The sequence below is a fragment of the Acanthochromis polyacanthus genome, chromosome 7 (genome assembly GCF_021347895.1).
Source record: "Acanthochromis polyacanthus isolate Apoly-LR-REF ecotype Palm Island chromosome 7, KAUST_Apoly_ChrSc, whole genome shotgun sequence".
In the NCBI taxonomy this organism is placed as follows: Eukaryota; Metazoa; Chordata; class Actinopteri; family Pomacentridae; genus Acanthochromis; species Acanthochromis polyacanthus.
In genome coordinates this window covers 15,470,171-15,492,579 of record NC_067119.1, presented here as the reverse complement: position 1 = coordinate 15,492,579, position 22,409 = coordinate 15,470,171, and the positions used below count along the sequence as shown (strand labels likewise).

At 38.4% G+C, this 22,409-nt stretch overlaps 1 protein-coding gene across 1 annotated transcript in view; it reads right to left on the bottom strand.

The window, feature by feature from the left end:
* The window catches only part of oxct1a (3-oxoacid CoA transferase 1a), a 44,242-nt gene that overhangs the window by 21,473 nt on the left and 360 nt on the right, over positions 1–22,409 (bottom strand). The window contains exons 2-11 of the mRNA XM_022191215.2: positions 21,360–21,468; positions 20,683–20,773; positions 15,532–15,667; positions 15,166–15,315; positions 14,906–15,012; positions 13,921–13,981; positions 2,172–2,279; positions 1,722–1,836; positions 1,069–1,163; positions 266–314 (exon numbers count right to left, since the gene is read on the bottom strand). Coding sequence (XP_022046907.1) covers positions 266–314; positions 1,069–1,163; positions 1,722–1,836; positions 2,172–2,279; positions 13,921–13,981; positions 14,906–15,012; positions 15,166–15,315; positions 15,532–15,667; positions 20,683–20,773; positions 21,360–21,468 — 1,021 coding nt within the window. The remainder of the gene's footprint in view (positions 1–265; positions 315–1,068; positions 1,164–1,721; positions 1,837–2,171; positions 2,280–13,920; positions 13,982–14,905; positions 15,013–15,165; positions 15,316–15,531; positions 15,668–20,682; positions 20,774–21,359; positions 21,469–22,409) is intronic.

The window sequence follows — 22,409 nt, the reverse complement described above, 5'->3', positions numbered from 1 at the left end:
AGATATAATGTGTCATATCCTCTTAAACATACATCTGACTAAAATGTCAAATTGTCTGATCATTCATTCCAGAGAATAAATGCATTGTATCAGGCATTCATCTACATATGTATGTTCAGCACAATGCAGAAAATCAGTAAAAATGCACAGTCTCTTCATCAATCAATCAATAATTTAGTTTGTCCAACGTTTACACAGCTTTCAATTTTTTATATGTGTACATATACATTTATCTCTGGGAGGTATTGATTCAGGTAAACCTCACCGGCATTAATGAGGTCTGCATCCACTGCATCCTCGGTGGGGTATGGCCCCTACACAAAAACAAATTAAGATTAACAAGATGCACACAGGTGGTCAGTCACACATACACTTCCACCTGTCACTCAGCCTGACTAGCCATGATCTTTCAAGGGAGAGAGACACAATCACATTTCTCTCATTAGATGAGACATTGATTTTCTCTGTGTTCAACAAAGAGAGCAATCCTTTGGAGAGGAGAGGAGAGGAGAGGAGAGGAGAGGAGAGGAGAGGAGAGGAGAGGAGAGGAGAGGAGAGGAGAGGAGAGGAGAGGAGAGGAGAGGAGAGGAGAGGAGAGGAGAGGAGAGGAGAGGAGAGGAGAGGAGAGATCAGCATCCCTGTAAAACTGACATTCGTAATTAAAAGAACCTTGAAAAATAAGGAATTAGCACAGATGGCAACATTCTTCTGTCAATACAACTGATTGGGAGGTCAGTATATAGTTGCAGCAGTAACCTTTGTTAAAAGGCTCAGCCAGCAAATAAAGACCGCGAGAAAGAAAAATGGAAACAAAAGTGTCAGACTGCCACAATCTGTTACATAACAAACCCAGAACATTTCAAATATGGGGCCCCAACTAGGAATGATACTGCTCAAATACTTGGGTATCCATCGCGCCTCATGCTCAGAACTCAAAGTGGTGTCAAAACGGTTACTGCTGCTTAACTGTCAATGTAAAATCAATACAATGCTCATTAGCTTGTTTAGTTTCAAGACAAAGCAAAAAAAAAGAAACTGAGGGGGGAAAAAACTTGGTAGGTGTCTTACCAGTCCCAAAATTCCATTTTCACTTTGGAGGTGTACTGTGATGTCGGGTTTTATAAAGTTGCTGGCCAGCATGGGGATACCAATACCAAGGTTAGCTGCTCTTTGTTAAAGACAGTAACTATTTCATCTGTATCCATGAAATTAATTCAGGTATTAAGAGGACCAGAGATGCATATAGTATAATACTGAACATGCTTTACAAAATCTACCACAGACCACCCCAACCACCCCACAACTGTAAATTAGCACATCGTAAATAGCTGTGGTATTAAAAGCTCCAGAACTACTGTTGAGTAAACGACACTCAACAGACACACAGAATTTCTTAGTCATAACATTCCCAAGATACGAAGCATGTCGTGCTGAATTAAAAGGAAATTTAAAAATGTCCACAAAAAATAAATAAATAAATCACTGAGTGGTTAATCACAGATTAGCCACCCAAAAACTTAACACTGGCTTCATCAGGAAGGACAGACTACAGAAAAAAAGTCTGTGTATAATTTGTCTCTGCAATCATCTGGTTCAAAGGCTGCTCCTGTGGCTGTTGGCTAATGCTTGGCTTGGTTTTGCTTGTGGTTATTATTAAAAGAAGGCATACATTTAAGTCATTTTTTATTCGCTTACGACTTATTATGCTTTTCAAAGGATACCATACATTCCATCCTCAAACTCCAGAGCAGCCCTGCGAATGATCCTTTCTCGAACAATATCTGAATCCTTCTTTGGCTTGGGCTTCTCTTCTTGGCTTTTCTTTACTGTACGTTTCTGGAATCATATAGAAATTTTTAAGGAACAGAGAGTCAGCATCTTGAGAAGCCATTGCTGGACAAGCGTAAAAGCATATGACAAAAAAAACAGCATGTGCCAGAAAGGCATCAAGTCCACACTTTTATTGTTAAAGGATTAATCATTTATCACTGTTTAATAATTTATTAGACTTATGAATGAATAATTCCTTATTGTAATTAGATTTTCATCACAGTGACGCCCACAGTAACATAATGTAGACACTAAAGAGAAAATGGATACAACATGCTGTTTCATGTCTTTCATGTATGAATTTTCCTCTTGTGTAAGCTCTGAAAGGTCTTGTTTTCTACCTCAATCCTTTTCTCGTAGCTGGCTCCCTGGACGATCCTGTGGACATAGATGCTGGGTATGTGGATGTCCTCTTCAGCAAAAGTTCCAACATCCACCATCTCCTCCACCTACACAGAGACACAGAGTGATAGGCTCACTTCAAAAATGCCACATGATACTTGAGATTAAAGTTCAGATAAGGAAACCATGAACAGATGGAAACATGCTGCCAGAAAATGACTTCTGCCTACCCAGCTATGAAATTCAACAGGGTAACTGATAAAAAGCCAACAGATCCTTTGCTACTCTCCAGGTTGATCTCAAAACATAATCTTGGTTTTCATTAACTAGCCAAAATTTTAAAGGCAACATTTTCAAATTTATGGATTCACAATTGAGATTCAGTTATTGGTAATAGTGATGCAGAATCAGATGTACATCTCATCTGCTAAATGAAATGGTAAATTGCAGAATTTTTCTTCTCCAAATGTGACTTTACCGGTTCCAAATTCTGATACTGTAACGTGCTTCACAAGAAAGACAGGGTAAATGTGGAAGATATTTCAGAGTGTATTCTTTATGTCACTCCAGTGAGACCAGTGGACTCCGTTTGTGTATCAAAAGCAGCTTGGTTAATTGAAAACAAAAGAGAATCATCTGACACAAAAAGCCGTAGGGATGTAGCTTGATCCTGGGATCAAAGGTGATAGATAGTAGAGGTGCATGGAAAAGATTGTATTGAGGCAAGAGGGATTTTGGTCAAACCAAACACCAACGTCAAAAGAAATTTGCAAATTGTCTCTAATGGAAAACAACGTTCAGTTACATATTATCACATTTATCAGTGCTTAACCAATATGGCCTTCTGAGGGCTGAAACCAATTATTAGCATTCAATCAGTAGAAATGAAAATCTTGTCAAAATTTAGAATAGTATTATTTCCAACACAAAACGTCATTAATATGGCTGTGATTTCTTATGCTTTACATATGTGTAATTCAAAGACAACTTTTCATCATTTTATTTTTCAGCTTACTAGGTTGAATGTTTTATCCAATAATCAGACATGCCTGTTCTGACTCGCTAGATGTAGACTGTGGATATAACCCTGCCATTAGCCTTGCATTTCAACCCCTTTCACTGTCTTACCATTTTCAAAATCCCTCTCACTACGTGAAACAACAACAACACCTCATGACCTAAACGCTGAGAATTTTATATTTTGCTGAGGATTTGGATTGTGCAGCAAGACAGCCCTGCTTCTTATTGGGTGAAGTAGAAATTTTAATCGTAGTGGTTGCCTTTCTTCCTGGCATCAAAGCAATTCCTCTATCATTATTTTTGAGGGAACACCAAAGCCACATTCTTCGCTTAGCCACACTGAAAATGACTAATTGGTTTAAAGAAACACAAAAAGAGTGGTTTATTTTTTACCCCTACAGCAGAATGCAGCCAGACCACTTTGTGTTGCAGAACGGTCTGACTATGCATGACTAGTTGACCAATAATAATGAGGTCTATTCCATGAACTGAAACAGTGGGTCAGGACTCTCTTTCAGCATTTACATTTCAGCTCAGTCATTCTGACTAAGCTGCTGTAACACAAGCTACTGGTATACTAAATATACTATACTAAATATATCCTTGTAACACTTTATTTCTTTTCTGCTTCTTACGGCAGCATGATAAGAACATTATGCAACTCAGATATCAACCAAACAATATATTCCATGCTCTGAGACAGAAGTGCACCACCTTCATGTAGACGGAGTACAGCAGTAGAAGAGGACTGTATAGGAATGGGATTATTTCTGTCTGAGTAACAAGATGGAAGTGGCTATTGATTTAAATAGAGTTGGGTCAACATGACTGAGATAGAAATCCCCCAACAAACACACCTGCTCCTTCTTCCTTAAGTAACATTAGGAACTGCTATAAACTGAGCCTCCAGCCTACACTTATACAGGTGTTCAGACAGAGTTGTACAACATGTGTGGGCTCCACTAAATCTTATTGTCCATTTGTAGTCTGCTCTGGCAGACAGCTTCATATATCATTTTCAGAGGTACAGTAAGTCATAGCCTTAAACACTGCAGTCCCTGAGATTTCAAGTCAACATAGGAATCAAAATAAGCTGGTAAAGGTTCAATAATAAGCATCCTTTAGATTGAACTGATTTTCCCTCATCAAACAGGTCCTCAAGGAGGAGAAGAAGATGCAATTTTTTTTTTCCTCAAAGGGCGTAGAAGTAGTTGAAAATGACAGAATTAAAAGGAGAAAAGGAGAGAGCATGAGAGTTATCATCACATCTCTGGGGACCAAAAGGCAGCTTAACCATGACAACACAATTCTCGCCCTCCCGTCTACTTTTCTGTGCTTCACTACTGTGTAGCTTAGAGTGTAACCTACTTATTCCATTTACATGAGGGGCAAGCAGCCGTTCAGAGCAAATTGAATTGAATCTCTCCTTATCTCTACTTCCTCCCTCAGCACTCAGCGCTGACTGAGAGGAGTCAATGGCTAAGAGTGGATCCCATCTTAGCGTTGTCATGGATACGGAGGTTTTGGTCTCTCATGAGCTCAGGCCACTCAGGACAGTAAAGTGATTTTAGACTCTTTTTTTTTGGTTCTCTTGGTCGGTTTATTGTAAATCTCTGATGCGCCACGGTGAAAACGAGGCCATGTGAGATGAGATTGGTAGCGCGAGAGCACTGATACAGCCGTCCCACACATTCACCCACATCTTTCTCTGGGGGCTTGATCTGTCTTTTGTGCGACTGATGATTCCGTCAGATATCTTCATCAAGCAAGGCTATGCTCATCACATTATAAAACGGTGACAAAATATGGAACACTGGGGGCACGGAAATCCCAACAAGCATTTGGTATCATGCATTTCAATGCTTCAGATGGATAATTTCATTAACAATATCAATGCCTAATTTTGTCTTTTCAATTAAAAGATGTCAAATAGTGAGCCCTTGCAAAAATGAAAGAATCCACATCTCAGAACTGGGTTTTTTCTCATGTCTGTTTTTGGTCTCTCACACACTGCAAACAAACCATGTATTTAGCCCTATTTTCAATTAGCCTTCCAAAGCTAAGTCACGGCACAATAACAAGCTCATACAATTTAAATGTGCTGTGTACATAAAAAAGCCTCTGTTCCTTTCATCTATGTGATGTGTCCCGGCTGCACTGGTGCTCAGATGTAGTTCAGACAGGGGGTTCAACGGACGAGGAAGGATAAAGCATTAAAATAAAATAATAATAAAAACACACAAGAACAACGCGTCAGCACACACACGCAAATGAGCAGGTGTGTCCAGCCAGCAAACAGGCACATGCATAGACATTGATATTCCTGTATCTGTAGAACGATTTTCACATCAATGAGAGCAGAGCGAGGCATGAAGTGAGCTGGCAGGAGGATAGAGGGAATCAAAGTGCCCTCTGGGGACACGGCAAGCATTTTTTTTTCGCACCATGAGTTTGTGCTTTTTTAGGCCATGAGCTTAGTCAAATCTTGTTAATTTCATGCTGATTGGTACACCATGCCACCAAATTCCTAGAATAAACCACCAACAGCGTTATTGCATACAGTGATCCCTTTACAGTTAATAAACAATCCTCCTGGAAACATGGCACACTTGCAAGTGTTTGTTTGACCAAAATGAAATCTAGAGTTGGATCACATTTTTAAATATATAGAAGAAAAAACAGTGTGAGAACAGAAATGAGTTCATGCTTTCCCGTCATATTATGAGTAGCACGCCTGTTACATGTGCATGAATGCTTGATTATGATCAGTACGTGAAAAGCACCAACACACTTTCAGAGAGTAAATCAGCTGCACAGACAACCTTTTAATACCAAATTGACTCAGTGCACTCTGGATAAAGGTATTCATTTGAGTTGATTGTACTCCTGTTGGCCAACTGACCTACATTCACAATCGCCAAATTAACCAACAGGAACAGTGTCAAATAATGTGCACAGTGTAATTCTGTCAGGTCTAAAAAATATTAGTAAGCCATCAGTTCCGAGGGGCTGTAATGCTGACTACACCCTCAATTACAAAGGAAATGGATGGAGTGAATGAAGAGCACTGCTATTATGATTCTTTGAGGATCCTTCAATAACTTTACATTTTTTCTCTGATAATGAAGATTAAGTCACTCATCATTAGCATCTAGTTCACAAAATATATCAATATCAAATGCTAAGGTTGACATCAAATTTGCAGAGCAAGCTGAGAACAGATCCTTTCCTCTGAAGACAGAAATGTGTATATAAATGGACATTTGGCCTGAAAGAGAGCCAAAACATAAGGTCTGTGAGTCACCAAAATCACAGGGAATCACCATGAATATCAGAGTTAATGGCCATCTGGTAAGTAGTCATTTGGCTACTGTGTTTTGGAACAACATGTAGAATGGACTTGTCTACCCTGAGGCCTCATGGAAATAAAATTTATTCAGTTAAAGCCTTTATTAAATTTTACTAAACAGAGAAATTCCATTAAAACAAACAGAGATATTCAGGCCTGTAAAAGCCTAAGCAGCTTAGACCGTTAACTGCAGAGTCACCTGAATTTATATTGCTCCCAAAACCTATGTTTGTTTGGGTGTGTGAGTGAAAAGCGACAGTCAAGAGGTCAGGAGAAAGAGATGGTGCAGCTACAGGCAACAGGGCATGAGAATGATAGAGACACCACCCTCTCATTACTGTGTGTATTTATAGCCTCTCCATCTTCCTCCCATTGTGTGTGTGTGTGTGTGTGTGTGTGTGTGTGTGTGTGTGTGTGTGTGTGTGTGTGTGTGCGCGCTTGTGTGTGGGCACTTGGCCATCCTCTGTTGCCACTTTCAGGGCTCAGCTACGACTCTATCCTCTAACCCGAAATACTGGCATCACGAGCAATCTGTTTCCTCTCAGTGCCTCGCCTATGGCAGCCTTCATGTTATCCAGAAAATGAGACAGCCCGCCAATGCAAACCTTGACAACATTACAAGAACTAAAAATAAATTTTTCAAATAACACACACTGTACACTAAAGCACTTTGTGCCATGAACATTTGGAACGGACAACTCTGCTCTCAGCTCAAATGGCAATGTTTACATTTCAAAGAACACATAAGTCTCAATGCAATGTGCTTCAGATTCACATGATAGGCAGCTGTGAGGAAACTTTGAACTTTTAGTCAAGCATTCGGTTTGCGCATATGTTCAGCAAATCGGTCTTCTTCTTCTGCTTGCTCCCATCATATCGTTTTATTGATATTTTCTCTACTCTTCTCTGCCAGTCTGTTAAACCCATCCTACAGTGACCTAAAGCTGATTATTGAACCTCAGCCTTCTGTCACTGGCTTCAGTTTCATTCCTCTGTCAGCATGACTCTTGAATTTAAGTCTATGTCAACCTGACTTGCATCCAAATAATTCTACACCAGCAAAAGAGGCAGCTCGCTCTATTTAAGATGACTATAATGCTGCAATAATCTTCTTTAGCTCAGGATAGAAGCATTTATTTCGGAATGATCCTTTAGCAAAATTCTTCAGCAATGCAGATGAGCAAATACTGGCTTCAATATGACTAGAAATGGAAGCTGTAATAAGTGATTACCTTTTCCATTTAGCTCAACAATACATTTGAAGTGATGCATCAAAGCCTGAGCAGTTACAATCACATTGGCCATATTAAGTCAATTGCTGCAATCTGACCTCAATAGGAATTCTATGTTCATTACATGCAGAAATATTTTGCAGAAACAAAAAATTGACAAATTAAGCAACTAAATTTTGAATCCTAAATTTAGTTTAAGAAAATCGACACTTAAATGCAGGGTTTTGCACAGTTGCTTAACTCTGTAATGCTACTAGTAATGCTCACATATTAAAAAAATAATCAATAAAGGGTGATTCAAATACAGTATCTTCAGAAATATGACCTATAAAGACGTAGAGAAGGGAACATTTTAAATATTAGGAATTCTAACACAAAATTGCATGGTTCAGCTTACTAGATATGTTGGATGAGTTGTTTCATGAGCTCAATATGCTTTACTCACTACTACAATAAATATATGCTGTCATTTGACACTATCATGTTCCCAGTTCATGAACTGATGCGTAGTATCACATCTCAAGATACTTGCTGTTTAATGGATGTAGAAGCGTAATATTAATTATATCAGTCACTGTGATACATCGTCTTCCTTTTGCATGCAGACAAATGAGTGTGTCACACTTTTGGGGGGCAATGTCAAAGGCTTTTAAACCCATCTGCCTATTGGTATTACAGCAATTTACTGTGGTTGTAGCCTAGCAAGCCCTGCAATTACCACCATTTGCTTTGGAGAGGTTTCAGCTCAAAGTCTGCAAAAAGAAAAGAAAAAAAATGACACTATGCTGAGAACACTGCTAACACTGATGCTGTCAAATACAACTTGTTTTTTTGAATCATGAGGACTCTGTAACGCACAATGTCTTTGAAGAGAAAGTACTTCAAAACAAGTACCATTTCCACATTCCACAAATAAGGATTTTTTTGTAAGTTCAGATTCAAACATCACATCTGAATCTGATTAAATCTAACATCATTTCTGCAACACGAGAAAGGTTGGAATGGGTATCACTTAGACCATCCACCACATCCGTCCTGTATAACTTGGACAAAACAGAAATAGAAAGAATACATTGCGCATCTAATGCACACAAAAGCAAACCTCTGCAGGCAGGAAATGGTGGGGTACACAAGTGGTTTTGTAATTAATTGTCAACAACTGCTTCAGTTATGGAGTTAGTGAGGTTCACAAATCAAGAACAAGACTAGAAAACTAAACAAGGCATGGTGAGGGAAGAAAAATAGCACAGAAATTGCAAGCTGTAATAACTGCTTGAAATTCCAGCAGCGAGCAAACAAGGCATAAGGCTTTTGGTACCAAAGAAAAGACCAGAGCAGTGTTTTAACATCAACACGTATCATTCTAAGGATAAACGCTGGAGTCGAAAAACTTAAACATAAACTACAGTAAGTTCAATTTATAAGTCACAAGTGAAACAGAAATGCTCCTGTTACCTATTTAGTTAGGAAATGTTGCAGGTCTTTTTGTTGCAACAATAATCAAGGTCAAAGCACAAAACCAGTCTCTTTAAGAGTAGCAACCACTAATGCTGTTTTGACACAAATATACAGTGGGAGGCTGATGCTTAAAACCCCTGAGGATGGAGGACATTTATATCCAATTAGACCTCTTGGCTTGCTAAAAGAACAAAACACACTTAAAAATACATTCATTCAATTCATGCATGACTGGTTGGTAGTGCGTGCACACTATCACCCACACCACTACATTGCATCTCTACTAGAATACAGTTGACTCATTTACTGTCACTGATAGTCGAACAACAGCAAAAACCACTGCTTTGATTCAGTCTCTGGCGCATTGTAACCCACAATGCAATGGGCCCTTTCATTGTACCTGCGATAAGGGAATAACTGGACCAGCTGGATACTGTGGAACATTGAAAAATTGAATAGCAGGGTTTGGTTGCCTAGCAACCATGGCAGGAGCTGGTGATGATCTGGTAATTTTCTTTTGTGTAATTTGCTTTTGTGTCGTCTTGCTTTCTGACACCTCTCCAATCTCTTGGAGTTAAAATTCTGGAAAAATTAAAGTAGATGTACACTCCCAGTCAAAAGCTGGACTGGACAGAGGCAACGACATTTGGTCGAGTTCAATGACTTGACGAAATGATGCACTAATGTTGGCTATCATCAAAATTTCATCTCTAAGTGTAGAGGATGGACTTACCATAATGTCATGTATAACAGAATACAACAATATGTTAATTAATTTACCGTTAATATAGTAAATGTGGAGTCGCTTAAATGGGGAAACCATTGGATACTGAGAGACCATCTGAATTTGCTTCCCAGAATTGGTATTAATGTGTTACAGAAGAGGAGTCAGCAGGTTACATATGTACGTATCTGTTAGACTCTCAGGGATTTAATGTATTACACAGAGACACAATTATTGAGTCTTAAGAGAAGAAGATGCTTTGAATTTAAATTAAAGCGGATACTTTGACGGGAGGCAGTAAATGATATATAGAGTATGTACAAAATCTAAAATGAATATGCCTTTAAAAGAAAGCTGTAAATTTATGGTGCATACATTTAGCTAACTTTCAGATTTATTAAAAAGCTGCAGACTGCGCCAGCTCAGTCTGCAAGTTAACAGTTCAAGCACAGATAATTCAAACATCTATCAGAGAGGAGTGGGTCCGCTACTCAGAACTTTATTCAAGAGGTTAATGGACACCAGCTTTTGCCATTTGTGAAGGGGAAACTCATAATGAGTTCTCATACTCACTTACTTGAAAGTCATGGGATTATAGTAGGTAATAAAAATGTGACTAGAATCATTCTGATATGAATGTTTTGGGATTTTCTTTATTTTTTTTTTACTAAGGGACTGAATTTCACAGCTGATAAAACATTTCCATGACAGGATTTACACTAATATAACCTGGACTGAATCTAACTAATTAGCCTAGTTGTTTCTGTACAGTTACAGTTGCATTTTAAATGACTTCCCTTTTGAAACCGTGAGGTGCCTGACAGAACTCAAGGAAATTATTTTTCACCCATGGTCCTAGAGTCCTGTCTGGATCCCGCCAGAATGTCCTGACATTTTTTGAACTTTGATAATCATTAATTGCTAAACAGTTTGAACCTATCTGACCGCTTATACATTACAGGGAAGAAATCTAGCCCAGCAGATGTGCAACATGATCATCTAGGAGCTTGCCGCACATTGGCCTGAGTTGCCAAGCTGAGCAGCAAGTTAAATGAATAACCAGTGCACCAAGACAGCAGGGTCAATATTGATGACTAATCCCCACATTTATGACTGAACATGCACTGAATCCTAAAGATAAATCTATTTACATGGAGACAGTAATTGCTCCTGCAAGACGTAAAAGGTTCTTAATGGGTACTACAATACAGGCCTTTCACTTTATGGTCACCAATAAGTTGACATAGCGTTCATATGCTACTTGTCATAAAAAGGCGCCATAAAAAAAATGGCAGATACAATCAAACAAGTCACCATGTCAGAGCTATGATGGGATTCCAAGCACTTAATTATACTCCTGATGAATTGTTAGTCCGAATTCACACATGATAAAGCATTTTTATCTTAAATGATATATTTATGAAAGATAAGAAAACTATACTACGATTCTAAAGTAGATTACTTTACTTGACTTCTTGCCGTCATATTTCAATAAACAAGTCAATCAAAAAATTAGCCAGAGAATGTAGGGAAGACAGTTTTGAAATTTACTAAATTCTAGTTTGACATCATTTATCAAACTGCAACACAAATTACAATGAATGCCAAACTTGACTGAAGCCTTTAGATGATACGTGTATGACAAGCTTGGTTATTATAGCACAGTACGAAAAAGGAGTTAAGTGCAGAACCTTCAAATACTAGGCTGAAACTGACAACTGTTTGACACAGTCTGGAACATGAAATTACATTTAAAACAGATTACGTTCAGATGCAGAACTTCCCTATTCCAAAATAAGATGATTTGTGTCAGGTTGGAGAAGGTTTTTTGAGGTGTGGTTAATTGATGGATGCATTATTATAATTCTTTTCATAAATAGGCCATTAAGATTACATTTCTTTAGGCTACACTTATTAATCAGACACAGACACAGCATCTTTATCCTTATATCACTGTGACTTCTCATGTTGTGTATAGACCAATGGAATAGTACAGTAGCAGTGCTGTGCATTGGGGCCATATCTGTATTAGTACCTTGGATACAAACTTGTCTTTAATATTTGCTATTGTGCCTACCTGTCCAAGGACTGCAAAATCTAACACAATACACCTCGTTTCCTGTGAAATGTATGTTTTTGTGCACAGTCCCTGACAAATAAATAAAAAGTTTAAATAATAAAGTCTGTCTAGCCTTCTATTGAAAAGCAAAGTATATAGCATGTCCTTGTTTTAAATATTAAGTCAATCTGTTTATGTATATCTCACTCTGTGACACTCTGCAGAGGATGTCTGTGTTCGTAACATTTCTCAGACCTTGTTAACTGGTACAAGAAAGACACTTTCTGGAAGCTTGTGATAGTATGGGATCTAAATCTTACTTTTAACTTGTCATTTCATTTGTTCTCTTTTTCTTTCATATGATTTCTGCCACTTGCCACTGTATGGGAGCAGAAATGCCAAAAAAACCTATCTTAGAAATGCACCTGGAATTTCAAAAAAAAGAAAGAAACACTACTATTCATTGGTCCGAAAATCCCCCGGGTCTCTAATCCCTTTAAAGAATTGTTTCATCCTTTCCTCTCCCCAAGAACACCTTGACTGGACGATTCTGAGTGCATAAAGATTGAAGCAGGCAGTTAAGTATTATATCCACCATCTTACATAGCTTTTTCATTATCAGTATTATTATTTTCGTTCATGCCACTGAGGAATCCCTGCTAAGAGAGCAACTAGTCTCATTATCTCTGAATAAGAAAACTGGGCAAACTTCTGTTATACCATGGCAATGATTTTCCATCAGTCATTGATGGCCATTATTGGAATAATTGTCATTACAGCTACACCGTATTAGAAATTACACTAAATTATGAATGTGTTCTACTCAGCACTATAACCTAAAATTTGTGTTTAATCAACCATGAAGTCTTCATAACAGCTGCACGGTGACAGAATTCACTCTCCCCATTTGTTCCCAGACATTTCTAATCAACGGGAGACTGAATTTCAGGTCCAGCAACCGTAGAATAATTGAAAATGTGCTTTGTGAAACTCGGTTAGATTTATGAGAGACCCTCTCCTCCCGATTTATTTTCAGAAAGTCCCTGTGTTTTATGGTTTTCACACACACAGTTTTTCTTCCTGCTGCTCTCTGAATCAAACCGAGTCTATATGGGAGGTGTGAAGCTGTTTGTGTGTTGGAGGGGCAGAGAAGGAGACAAACACAAATACACACACCGAGGGAGGAGATGAGCGATCACATTTCTAAGTGGTCAAATGCTAGACAGGTGGATAACTAGACATATATTGAAACTAGCTATTTTGCAGACAGCCCAGACACAGCTGGACACAGTCTGAATGAAAACAGTTTATAGTTCAAGGTGCTGTGTTCAAGGCCCAACCATAAAACACTTTGCTTTATACCTGTAACAGGCCTGTGCCACATTTCTGCTCCAGACCATGAGTGTAAAAAAGGGAATAGTCTCTATAATGTCCTTTGAGGGATTTTACATATTTTACTGCTCTACAGGCTACTGGATGTACTTCAAGTCTAATCTAATTTTAACCCATTTTCCTTCATGCTCCCCTGTTTGGCATCATTAAAATATTTTTACTCAAGTTGCATGTAGTTGTAGGTGACAGGATGATTACATTTGACTGAGTTTTGCTTTTATTTGGGATATTTGTATTGATATATATGAACAAGTATTATTTGTGATTGGTTGCTATTGTGTTTGAGTATTGATTTTTTTTAAATTTATATTATTCACATTTTTTGCCTAGATAGCATAGTTCAGCTTTGGGCCAAAGAAAGCTAAATTCCTAGAAAATGAAAACCAACATAATACATGAAAATCAATAATGGAAAGCTAAATCTGAGATAGTAAGTCCACTGGCAGAAATGTGTAAAGAGCCATGCTGTAGGCAGACATTAAAAGCATGTGAATGTGTTGTTGATAATACACACCTCAACTATGGTGGTTTTGGCTGCTTTACACATGGGCTGGTTGAAGTTCCTGGCTGTTTTCCTGATGAGCAAGGCAGATATGTTATTAAAGCCAATATGAGGCAAGAAAATATTTGAACAAAAAATCATAGATGGCAAGCAATTTAGAAAACTCTGTGTGATCCAATATCTGATGTGCAGTATGAGCTCATAGTATACTGGAGGACACTGCCCTCCTGTGGCGAAAGATTTTACTACAGCCAGTAATTATGATTATTCACATGCACTGATTTGGTGTGGGCTGCACAGTGGGATTGGTGGTTAGCGCTTCCACCTAGCATCTAGAAGATCCCCGGTTTGCGTCCCGACCTTCCCTGGATCTGTCTACATGGAGTTTGCATGTGCTCCCTGTGCATGCTTGGGTTTTCTCCGTGTCCAAAAACAGTGCAAAAACATGCTCTAACTCTAAATTGTCTCTAGGTGTGAATGCGAGTGCAATTGTTTGTCTGGATATGTATGTAAATGATGAGGATATTCATATGTAGTACATTATTGAAGTTATCTTAATCGACAATAATTAGCAATAATGCCGGTCTGCATTTTGTCCGTTAACTGCAAAATATAGTAAGCCAATGTTAACGCTAGGGATATGTATAAATAAGAAAATCATGTAACTAATACAGACTGAAAATCTACCAATTATAATCGTTCCATAGGTTCCTCAAAGATTCTTCTCAGAAGTGAAATTAAAGCAATGCTAACTGAATACTCACTAAGAACATGTCAAAATGTGAAAAAAAAAAATCCATCTACTCTCCAGACATTCATGTTTTACACCAGCTCAGTGCCACCAGACTGAAAACCCAATCAAGGTGATTAAGACTAATCTAATCTGCATTGATGGAAGAAGCTAAACCCTTTACAAGATAATGACTTTTCCATAACACAACAAGGCTGTGCTAACAATGTGTGAACTCCTTTTCTTGCATTCAATTTTATCAATTACCTGAAAACAATGTTTCCTGCCTTGTCAGCCTTCCATGCCTTGATCAGGGCAAAATCTCCAGTGATGGCCTTTTCCATGACGTAGTGCCTCCCATTGAACTCTCGTACCTGTGCACAACGACAGCACAAACTGAGTAAAGAGTGGGTGGATGCAGTTAAGGATGAACATGGTGACCCGTTTGATGGCTTTTTTGGTCCTTTATCTTGAGCCCAGACTTTCCTTCAATGCAGTCCCCACCGTCAGGACAATAAAATTCCTACCTCTCTCTTCTCACTAGCAATGGCAATGCTGCCATCTTTGTTGTACTTAATAGGAGAGCCTCCCTCTTGGATCAGAGTACCATAGCCAGTGGCAGTGAAGAAGGCTGGAACCCCAGCACCCCCAGCCCTGATCTTCTCAGCAAGAGTACCCTGTGGAACAAAGGTGAACATAAAATGAATGTAACAGATATACTTGTATCTACTGCAAGTTTTCACTGAGTCTGTATCTTTGTTCTGTCAAGCATGAAATATAGACAGTATGATGTCTGATAATTTATGTTAGAATTTAAGATTTCATTAGTGAATTTGGTGTAGGGATATGGTTTCATGGGTGGGTACCATTTCAGATTAGTTGCTTTGACCAACCTGTGGCGTTAGTTCCACTTCCAGCTCTCCTGCCAAATACTGTCGCTCAAACTCTGCATTCTCTCCAACATATGAGGAGATCATCCTCTTGATCTGCTTAGTCTGGAGCAGCAGGCCAAGGCCGAAGTTATCCACTCTGATGAAAACATACATACACATGGTATTATTGACTTTTACATGGCTACAGTGTATTAAACAAATACCAAGACAGAAATGTTTTTTTATTTTATTTTTTAACTTGAGCAGCTTTCCAAAGAAGAATGGGAAAAATTGTAGTGTCCTGATGTGCAGATCTGATACATAGATTCAAGACACCCTTCCCTACAATCTGTCTTTAAGCAAATAATTATGTAATCGGGTACTGTGCATTTTACATCAAGTACATTTGCTGATGTTTGTTTTCTATGGACACTTAAGCATTACTTTCTCTTGATTTGCGTCACAGATCCTATTTACATCAACTGTGACCGTTTTCAGTCATATTTCCTCCACTGCTCAGAGTCTGATTTGTTCTAGTCATTGACTGTGAATGTCATTGCTTTCTACAATAAGTAACATAGCTCAAATTACCAGAAAGCACTGCAGAGGTTATTCAAGGTTGGCACTGGGCCTAACTAACTGACATAGCTTCTTTGTTTCTGATCTTAAAGATAAGGCAAAGACAGGCAGAGTCCAACTGTGATCCACAGCCATAATCAAAGCTCATTAGAACAAACACAGCTGCAGGGGCTGGAGTTGCCACTGAGGCAGCCATTTGTGAACATTGTTGTTTATCATCTGTCAGAAATGCACAGAATGATTACAAACTGTAAACAGCACTTCAGTGAAGCTGTAAATCTCATGCTGATCTGAGGTCTGGGTTACAACGCAAAATTTCACATATTTAGATGATCAAACTTGAATATATGTTCATGATTTATAAACAGAAAAGTTGATAACTTCCTGTGACAGGGGAGGGTTCTTGTGTCACTCGGGTTATTGAAACACCTGAGTCTACACAGTAGTCGCAATAAAACACATAAAGCTGTTTTAAACTGTGCTTTATCTTGTGACACCAGATAAAAGTCCAATATCTTATCAGGTATTCCTCATCCCGCCCTGATACAGCAAACAGTATACCTCTTGGGACACAACGCAGTCAGGTCAAATCACTTTTAATGACTGACCTCTTTTGAGCAGTGGTGGCCAGCATTGAAAACATGTTTGCAGTGCATTAATATTAAAGCAAGTTTCCAAAAATATCCTCCTACTGAGAAACTGCTCCACTAATCCAAGCAAAGAGGAAAGCTGAGCTTTGGAGAGAGTGAGAACACCCTTTTTTTCTGTATCCTAAGACACTGAGAATCAGGAACTACTGCTTTGTTCTCAACTCCAATCTCATGTCAGCTGACATAAAATGTAGGCCATGTGCCTCCAGAATACCAAAAACAGATGACAGAGATAAACACTCACACACATAGCCTGTGTTTTGACACATAATACGTATTCTATGTAAACAATTTGGCAAGATTAACTCATGTCAACATGTTGTGATCTTGTGTATGAAACTGGTGTGTTTGGGTTTTCAATGACTAAAAGCTCCCCATACAGAATGTTCAATGCTCGAAGATCATAGCGGGTTCAGGCAGTGAAAACAAATCTAACTAACATTTATACAGAATCTTTTCTGCTCTGTGTAAAATCCCAGGAGCAGCTGATTACATATTAAGTATAAAGCTGCAGGGGGAGACGGTTCTGTCACAGCCTAATAATCTCCTTGTGTACAGATGAATCCCTCTCATCTCATATTACAGGGCAGCAAGAGCCCACTGTGTCAGTGTTTGTTCAGAGAAGCAAAATAGCAGTAAAATGACACTAAAGTCAGTAGTTTCCAATAAAGCAAAAACATTTTAAAGAAAAGAAATATGTCCTTAATTAAGGACACTGTTAGAGCTCAAGTGAATCAACTCATGTTTGAGGACAGTACCATCAAATTTAGACTTATATTTTCACCTCTCAAATAAGACCTGTGTAAATGACACTGCAACTAGGCAGCATTTTCCAAACCAAAATAAACCTGCCTTTCATAGCTACTAAAAATAGGCCATTAATGTCCATCACTCAAAAGCTTATTAAAAGCTCATCAAAGGTTGGAATCACTTTCCTTTATTCATATCAGTTTTCAGCCCTCCTAATGCGCAAAAGCATCAAACATATTCCCCTTACGTCCTGTATATTTCTAAAAGTGAGTCATTAAGATAGGAAGCTGTTCTTGCAAATCTACTTCAATCACAGTTTCGTATTTAACATATATATTTCTTCTTTGCAGTATTACACTCCTAAAGATTCCTGGAGACTTAGATTACCTAGATAATAGTAGAATGTTAAGAGAGTGTTCAGATTTTTTTGGACTTCATAGCAGTAAAAATACCCTCTCCATTGTTGTGTTTGCATTGTTCTTTATTTCTGAGACAGTACCAATAACACTGTGCAAAATTAAATCAGTGAGACTCTAAACCATTGTTGGGTTGGCAAGTTTAACTGAGAAGGATTAGGAACACATTCTGGCACTGAAAAAGAATAAAGCAAAGGAAGAGGAGTTTTCAGAGTTAGGAATCTTCTCTCTAAAATTATATGTTACATAACTACTTCTCTCTTCTCCAAGGGCTGTTCCCTCCTCCCTACAGAGCCAGGAAATTTTTAACACAATTCACATGTGAAAAGAAAACAGTGGAGAGATGGAAGCCCAACAGTTTTTGTCACAGAACAAGAATCAGTTTGAAGAGACATTTCTAATGCATTCCTGCTATCATCAATAGAACTCCTTATTTCCAACTCCCCTCCGGTTATTGCAATATAAGCCAGATATATGCCTGTCTTGTCTGTCTCTACCTATAAGCTCCAGTCAAACCGGTAAAGAAACTGGAAGGAGGGTATGTACTATGCATAAAAAATTTCACTACAATATTTGCAGGTAATTCCAATTTTCTGCAACAACTTGGGTTTGCAGAGGGAAAACATTTGGAGCATGGTTCAAAAGGGGTGGCTGGCTCAAGTAAACATTTTGAGTACATGTTCCATGAATCAATATCCAACTAAAAAAAAAAAAATCAAAGTCCACGAGAAATGTCTAGTGAACTTCTGTTCATGAGCCTGCATACTGACACACTTAATAGGTCAGTTTTTGAAGGCTAGAACAACTTCTGACGCAAATAACCGCATTCAAACAGTGAGTGGGATTTTGTACAAATCAGGCACTTCACGTACTAACTCAGTTCTGCAGTGAAAACATACTACCATTCAAAGGTTTGAGGTCACTTAGACGTGTCCTTATTTTTGAAAGAAAAGCAGCGGCGCAGCGACTTCCAATCGCTGGGCCGTTTACAATCGTCGTTAACAAGCTATCGTTAACGTCGTTATCATCGCGTGGGAGTATCAGCGACAATAAAGTGTTCAAACTTGTGAAATCAGCGTTCAAATAAATGAAATCGGCGGAAATCCGCGGATCCGCGGTAAATTCCCATCCCTGAAAAAAAGCGGAATTCCGCGAATTCGCCGAAAAATCACATCCCTGCTAATGGTGTTGAAAGGCTAATTGATGCTTTAGAAAACCCTTGTGGAATTATGTTAGCACATGAATGAAAGTGTGTGTTTTCATGAAAAACATGAAATCACCTGGGTGACCAAACTTTTAAAAGGCAGTGCAAATAAAAATAGTCTTTGTCTCAAGTTACAAAGCTGCTATGTAAACAAATGAGTCAAAGAAAGAAAGGTGCAACTTGAGAACTAAAAAGCTCCAGAAAACTACAGTTAAAGTGATAGTACACAGTACATCCTGAATATATGTGATGTTTATCGTCTTTCGTTGTTCTTTGAACAGTTTTCTATGGTTAAATTTACTCCTTTTACCCTCAGGTTTCAAAGTTACTGCATAAACAACTAAGGTAAATGAATAATGGGTTTAAAAATTGCACTAAAAGCTGCAAAATGACAACTGAAAAGATCCAGTGTTTCAGTTAAGTCCAGAACAGTAGTCTATCAGGAAATTTCCTCTTCAGTCTCAAGTTTCATAGTTACTGCATAAACAACTGAGGCAAATGTCTCATGGGTTTAAAATTACACTAGAAAGCTGCAAGATGGCAAGTGAATCATGGAAATTGCAATGAAAATTTTCAGTCTGCAATGTAAGTGTTTCAGCTGAACTTTAAGTATGGTTTCTAAGATCTTAATAGAATTTTCTTTGAACAGTTGTTCAATTTACTCTTCAATTATACATGGCTAATAACTGGTACTAAAAGTTAGAAGGACTCTAGCACATTTAACCTCCAATTAGCTGTTGTCACATTTCATTTATCCAGTTGACATTTCTTTTAAAATAAACTATTTTCTTACTAGGATTATCTTGATTTAGACTTCCTCCCCTTCCATGAAGTTCAGAGTTTAGTCTGAGATATCAAGGAATGTAATAAAAGGACAGAAAATAAAATAAAAAGCCTTTATGGTCGGCAGCCTATGCCAAGTGCCAGAGGGGACATATCCTAAATCATTTCAGTCTGTCCTGCTGAGAGCAAAGGTACACATCTAACATGAGAACACCTGACCACAGAGGGAGTGGCTGTCACTGCAACAAACCTCCTCCTTATGCAGGTAACTCTGATAGCTTATCAAAAGTTAACTCCTGGGCATTTCTCCAAATTAAAACTGCCTGTCTGAAGATGCAGTAACAAGGTCATCTAAACTTCCATTACTGACTTGTTGTATAGATCAATACCAAAGCCAATGCCGATACAGACAACCACTACTGATTAACACTTACATTAAAGACCTGCTGTAACACAAGTGTCATCTGTCACTTCATCAGACATCACAATCCATATCAAGAGGAGCTACACCAGAGGGGATGGCAAGAGACTTACTCACTAAATACTCTTTGCTTTATAGACCCTACTATCATTTCTTAGAGGCAATAAGCACAGTTTTGATCTTAATGTGTGAGTATGTAGTGTGACTGAGCCCAGCGTAGATGACCTCACAAAAATGCATATCTAGTACAACCAGAAAGCATATATTCTATTGTTTTTTCGGACATTGAAAATGAATGCAGCCATTCTCAAATTAGTCTCATATGCATGAACAAGCTATGGATTCCTCCACTCTGCTACAAAAACTTACCCAGCATTGTTACTGACAGCAGTGATATCTTTAACACCAGTCTTCAGTAAACTGTTGATAAGATTCTCTGGTATGCCACATAATCCAAAGCCTGTGTTGGGAGAAAAGTGATGAATATTAGACATCAAAAATGGAAGCAACCAAGGAATTACTGTGTGAAAGTTCAACTATGATGATATAAGGTTGAACTTTCCCCTAGTAGACTATGTCCATGGCAGGTTTGCCCAAAAAACGATGATCTCAACAGTCAAAAGTCTAATAACCTTGCGTCAAATTCCAGGTCATTTCAGTCCTATATGTGTGTGTGTGTGTGTGTGTGTGTGTGTGTGTGTGTGTGTGTGTGTGTGTGTGTGTGTGTGTGGGTGTGCGTGTGTAGGGTGTCAACAATTCTAATATTACAATGAGTGAGGCTGTTTTCTTTCTTCAGAAATGTGACAGAATGGAAAGTGTTTGGCAATGTCACTTTGAACTTGACTATAAATAAGAGCTGCGGAATTTATGTACGCAGTGTGGAAGCTAACCATCCAGCACTGTAGAGCTCACTTAAAGTAGTCCTGCCACATACATGCACTGTTCAACATAGCTGATTCGCTACTGCACAAAACTTGCATGCACCAAAATGTGTATGAAATGATTCTACAACTTTACAGTGGGATTGTGAAAGAATTTCGTATTACCTCCAACCAGAATGGTAGCTCCAGCAGGGATATCTTTCACTGCATCTATAGGATCTGAGTAGAACTTTGAGCTTCTCAGATTGGAAGTGGAAAAGAAACAGCCACAGATCTGCAGAAAGCATTAGCGAACACAAGGCATTTTAGGCTTTAAACAGAAAAATCTTTTGTATTTATAAAAAGAGCTCCATTAGCAACAGATGCAAAATGTAAAAGATTCTGGATTAAAGTATGTATGAATTCTAAATGCAAAGTGTTGCAACTTATTAAAAAATAGTGGGACTACTGGGAGCAGTTAATATTTCTGTACAGTTCCTGGTTGATCCAGTCCATTCTGGGGAGGAAATGAAAGATAAACAGAACTGCTGAACAGAATTCCACAACAAAGGGAGCAGAGATTCAGGGAAGTCCACAGCCAAGAGCCTCAAAACAAAAATTTGCTGAGGACTCAGATTTGAAATCCTGTGTTGACACTTGCCAACTAAAATTATACCTGGTGGTCAGATTGTTTGTAAATAATAATCATAATAATAAATTGCAAGACATTCTGCTGTGTTGTGTCATTCATATAGCATCTAGTAGCTAAGCTACAAAGAAACTACAACCATGATGAGCTGCAAAATCTCAGATATCGCACTGATTTCTGAAATTACAATACTAGATATAATCACGCCACGATAACACTCAAATATCATATTATAATACGTTTGTATATATCTATGATGGTTTTGGGACGTTTATGCAACACACATATATACACACTCTTTGCCAATTAACTACACCATATGTTAAGCTGCACGTCTGACAAACGTGTATTTATGTGTGTTTTAAATCGATGATTGATTGCATGAGCGCAACTGATCTGTTACATTATGGTCCTACTGAAAGTTGCCGACAGTTTCTAATACATGTGCTGCAGTGAGAATTCCCGTCTGGTTACGTGGCCTATAAGTGGAGGTCAGTCCACGATATCACCCGAAAGAAAACTTAAATAATATGTGAAAACTGGTAAACTGTCCGGGCTCATTTAATGCATAACGACAAACGACAACA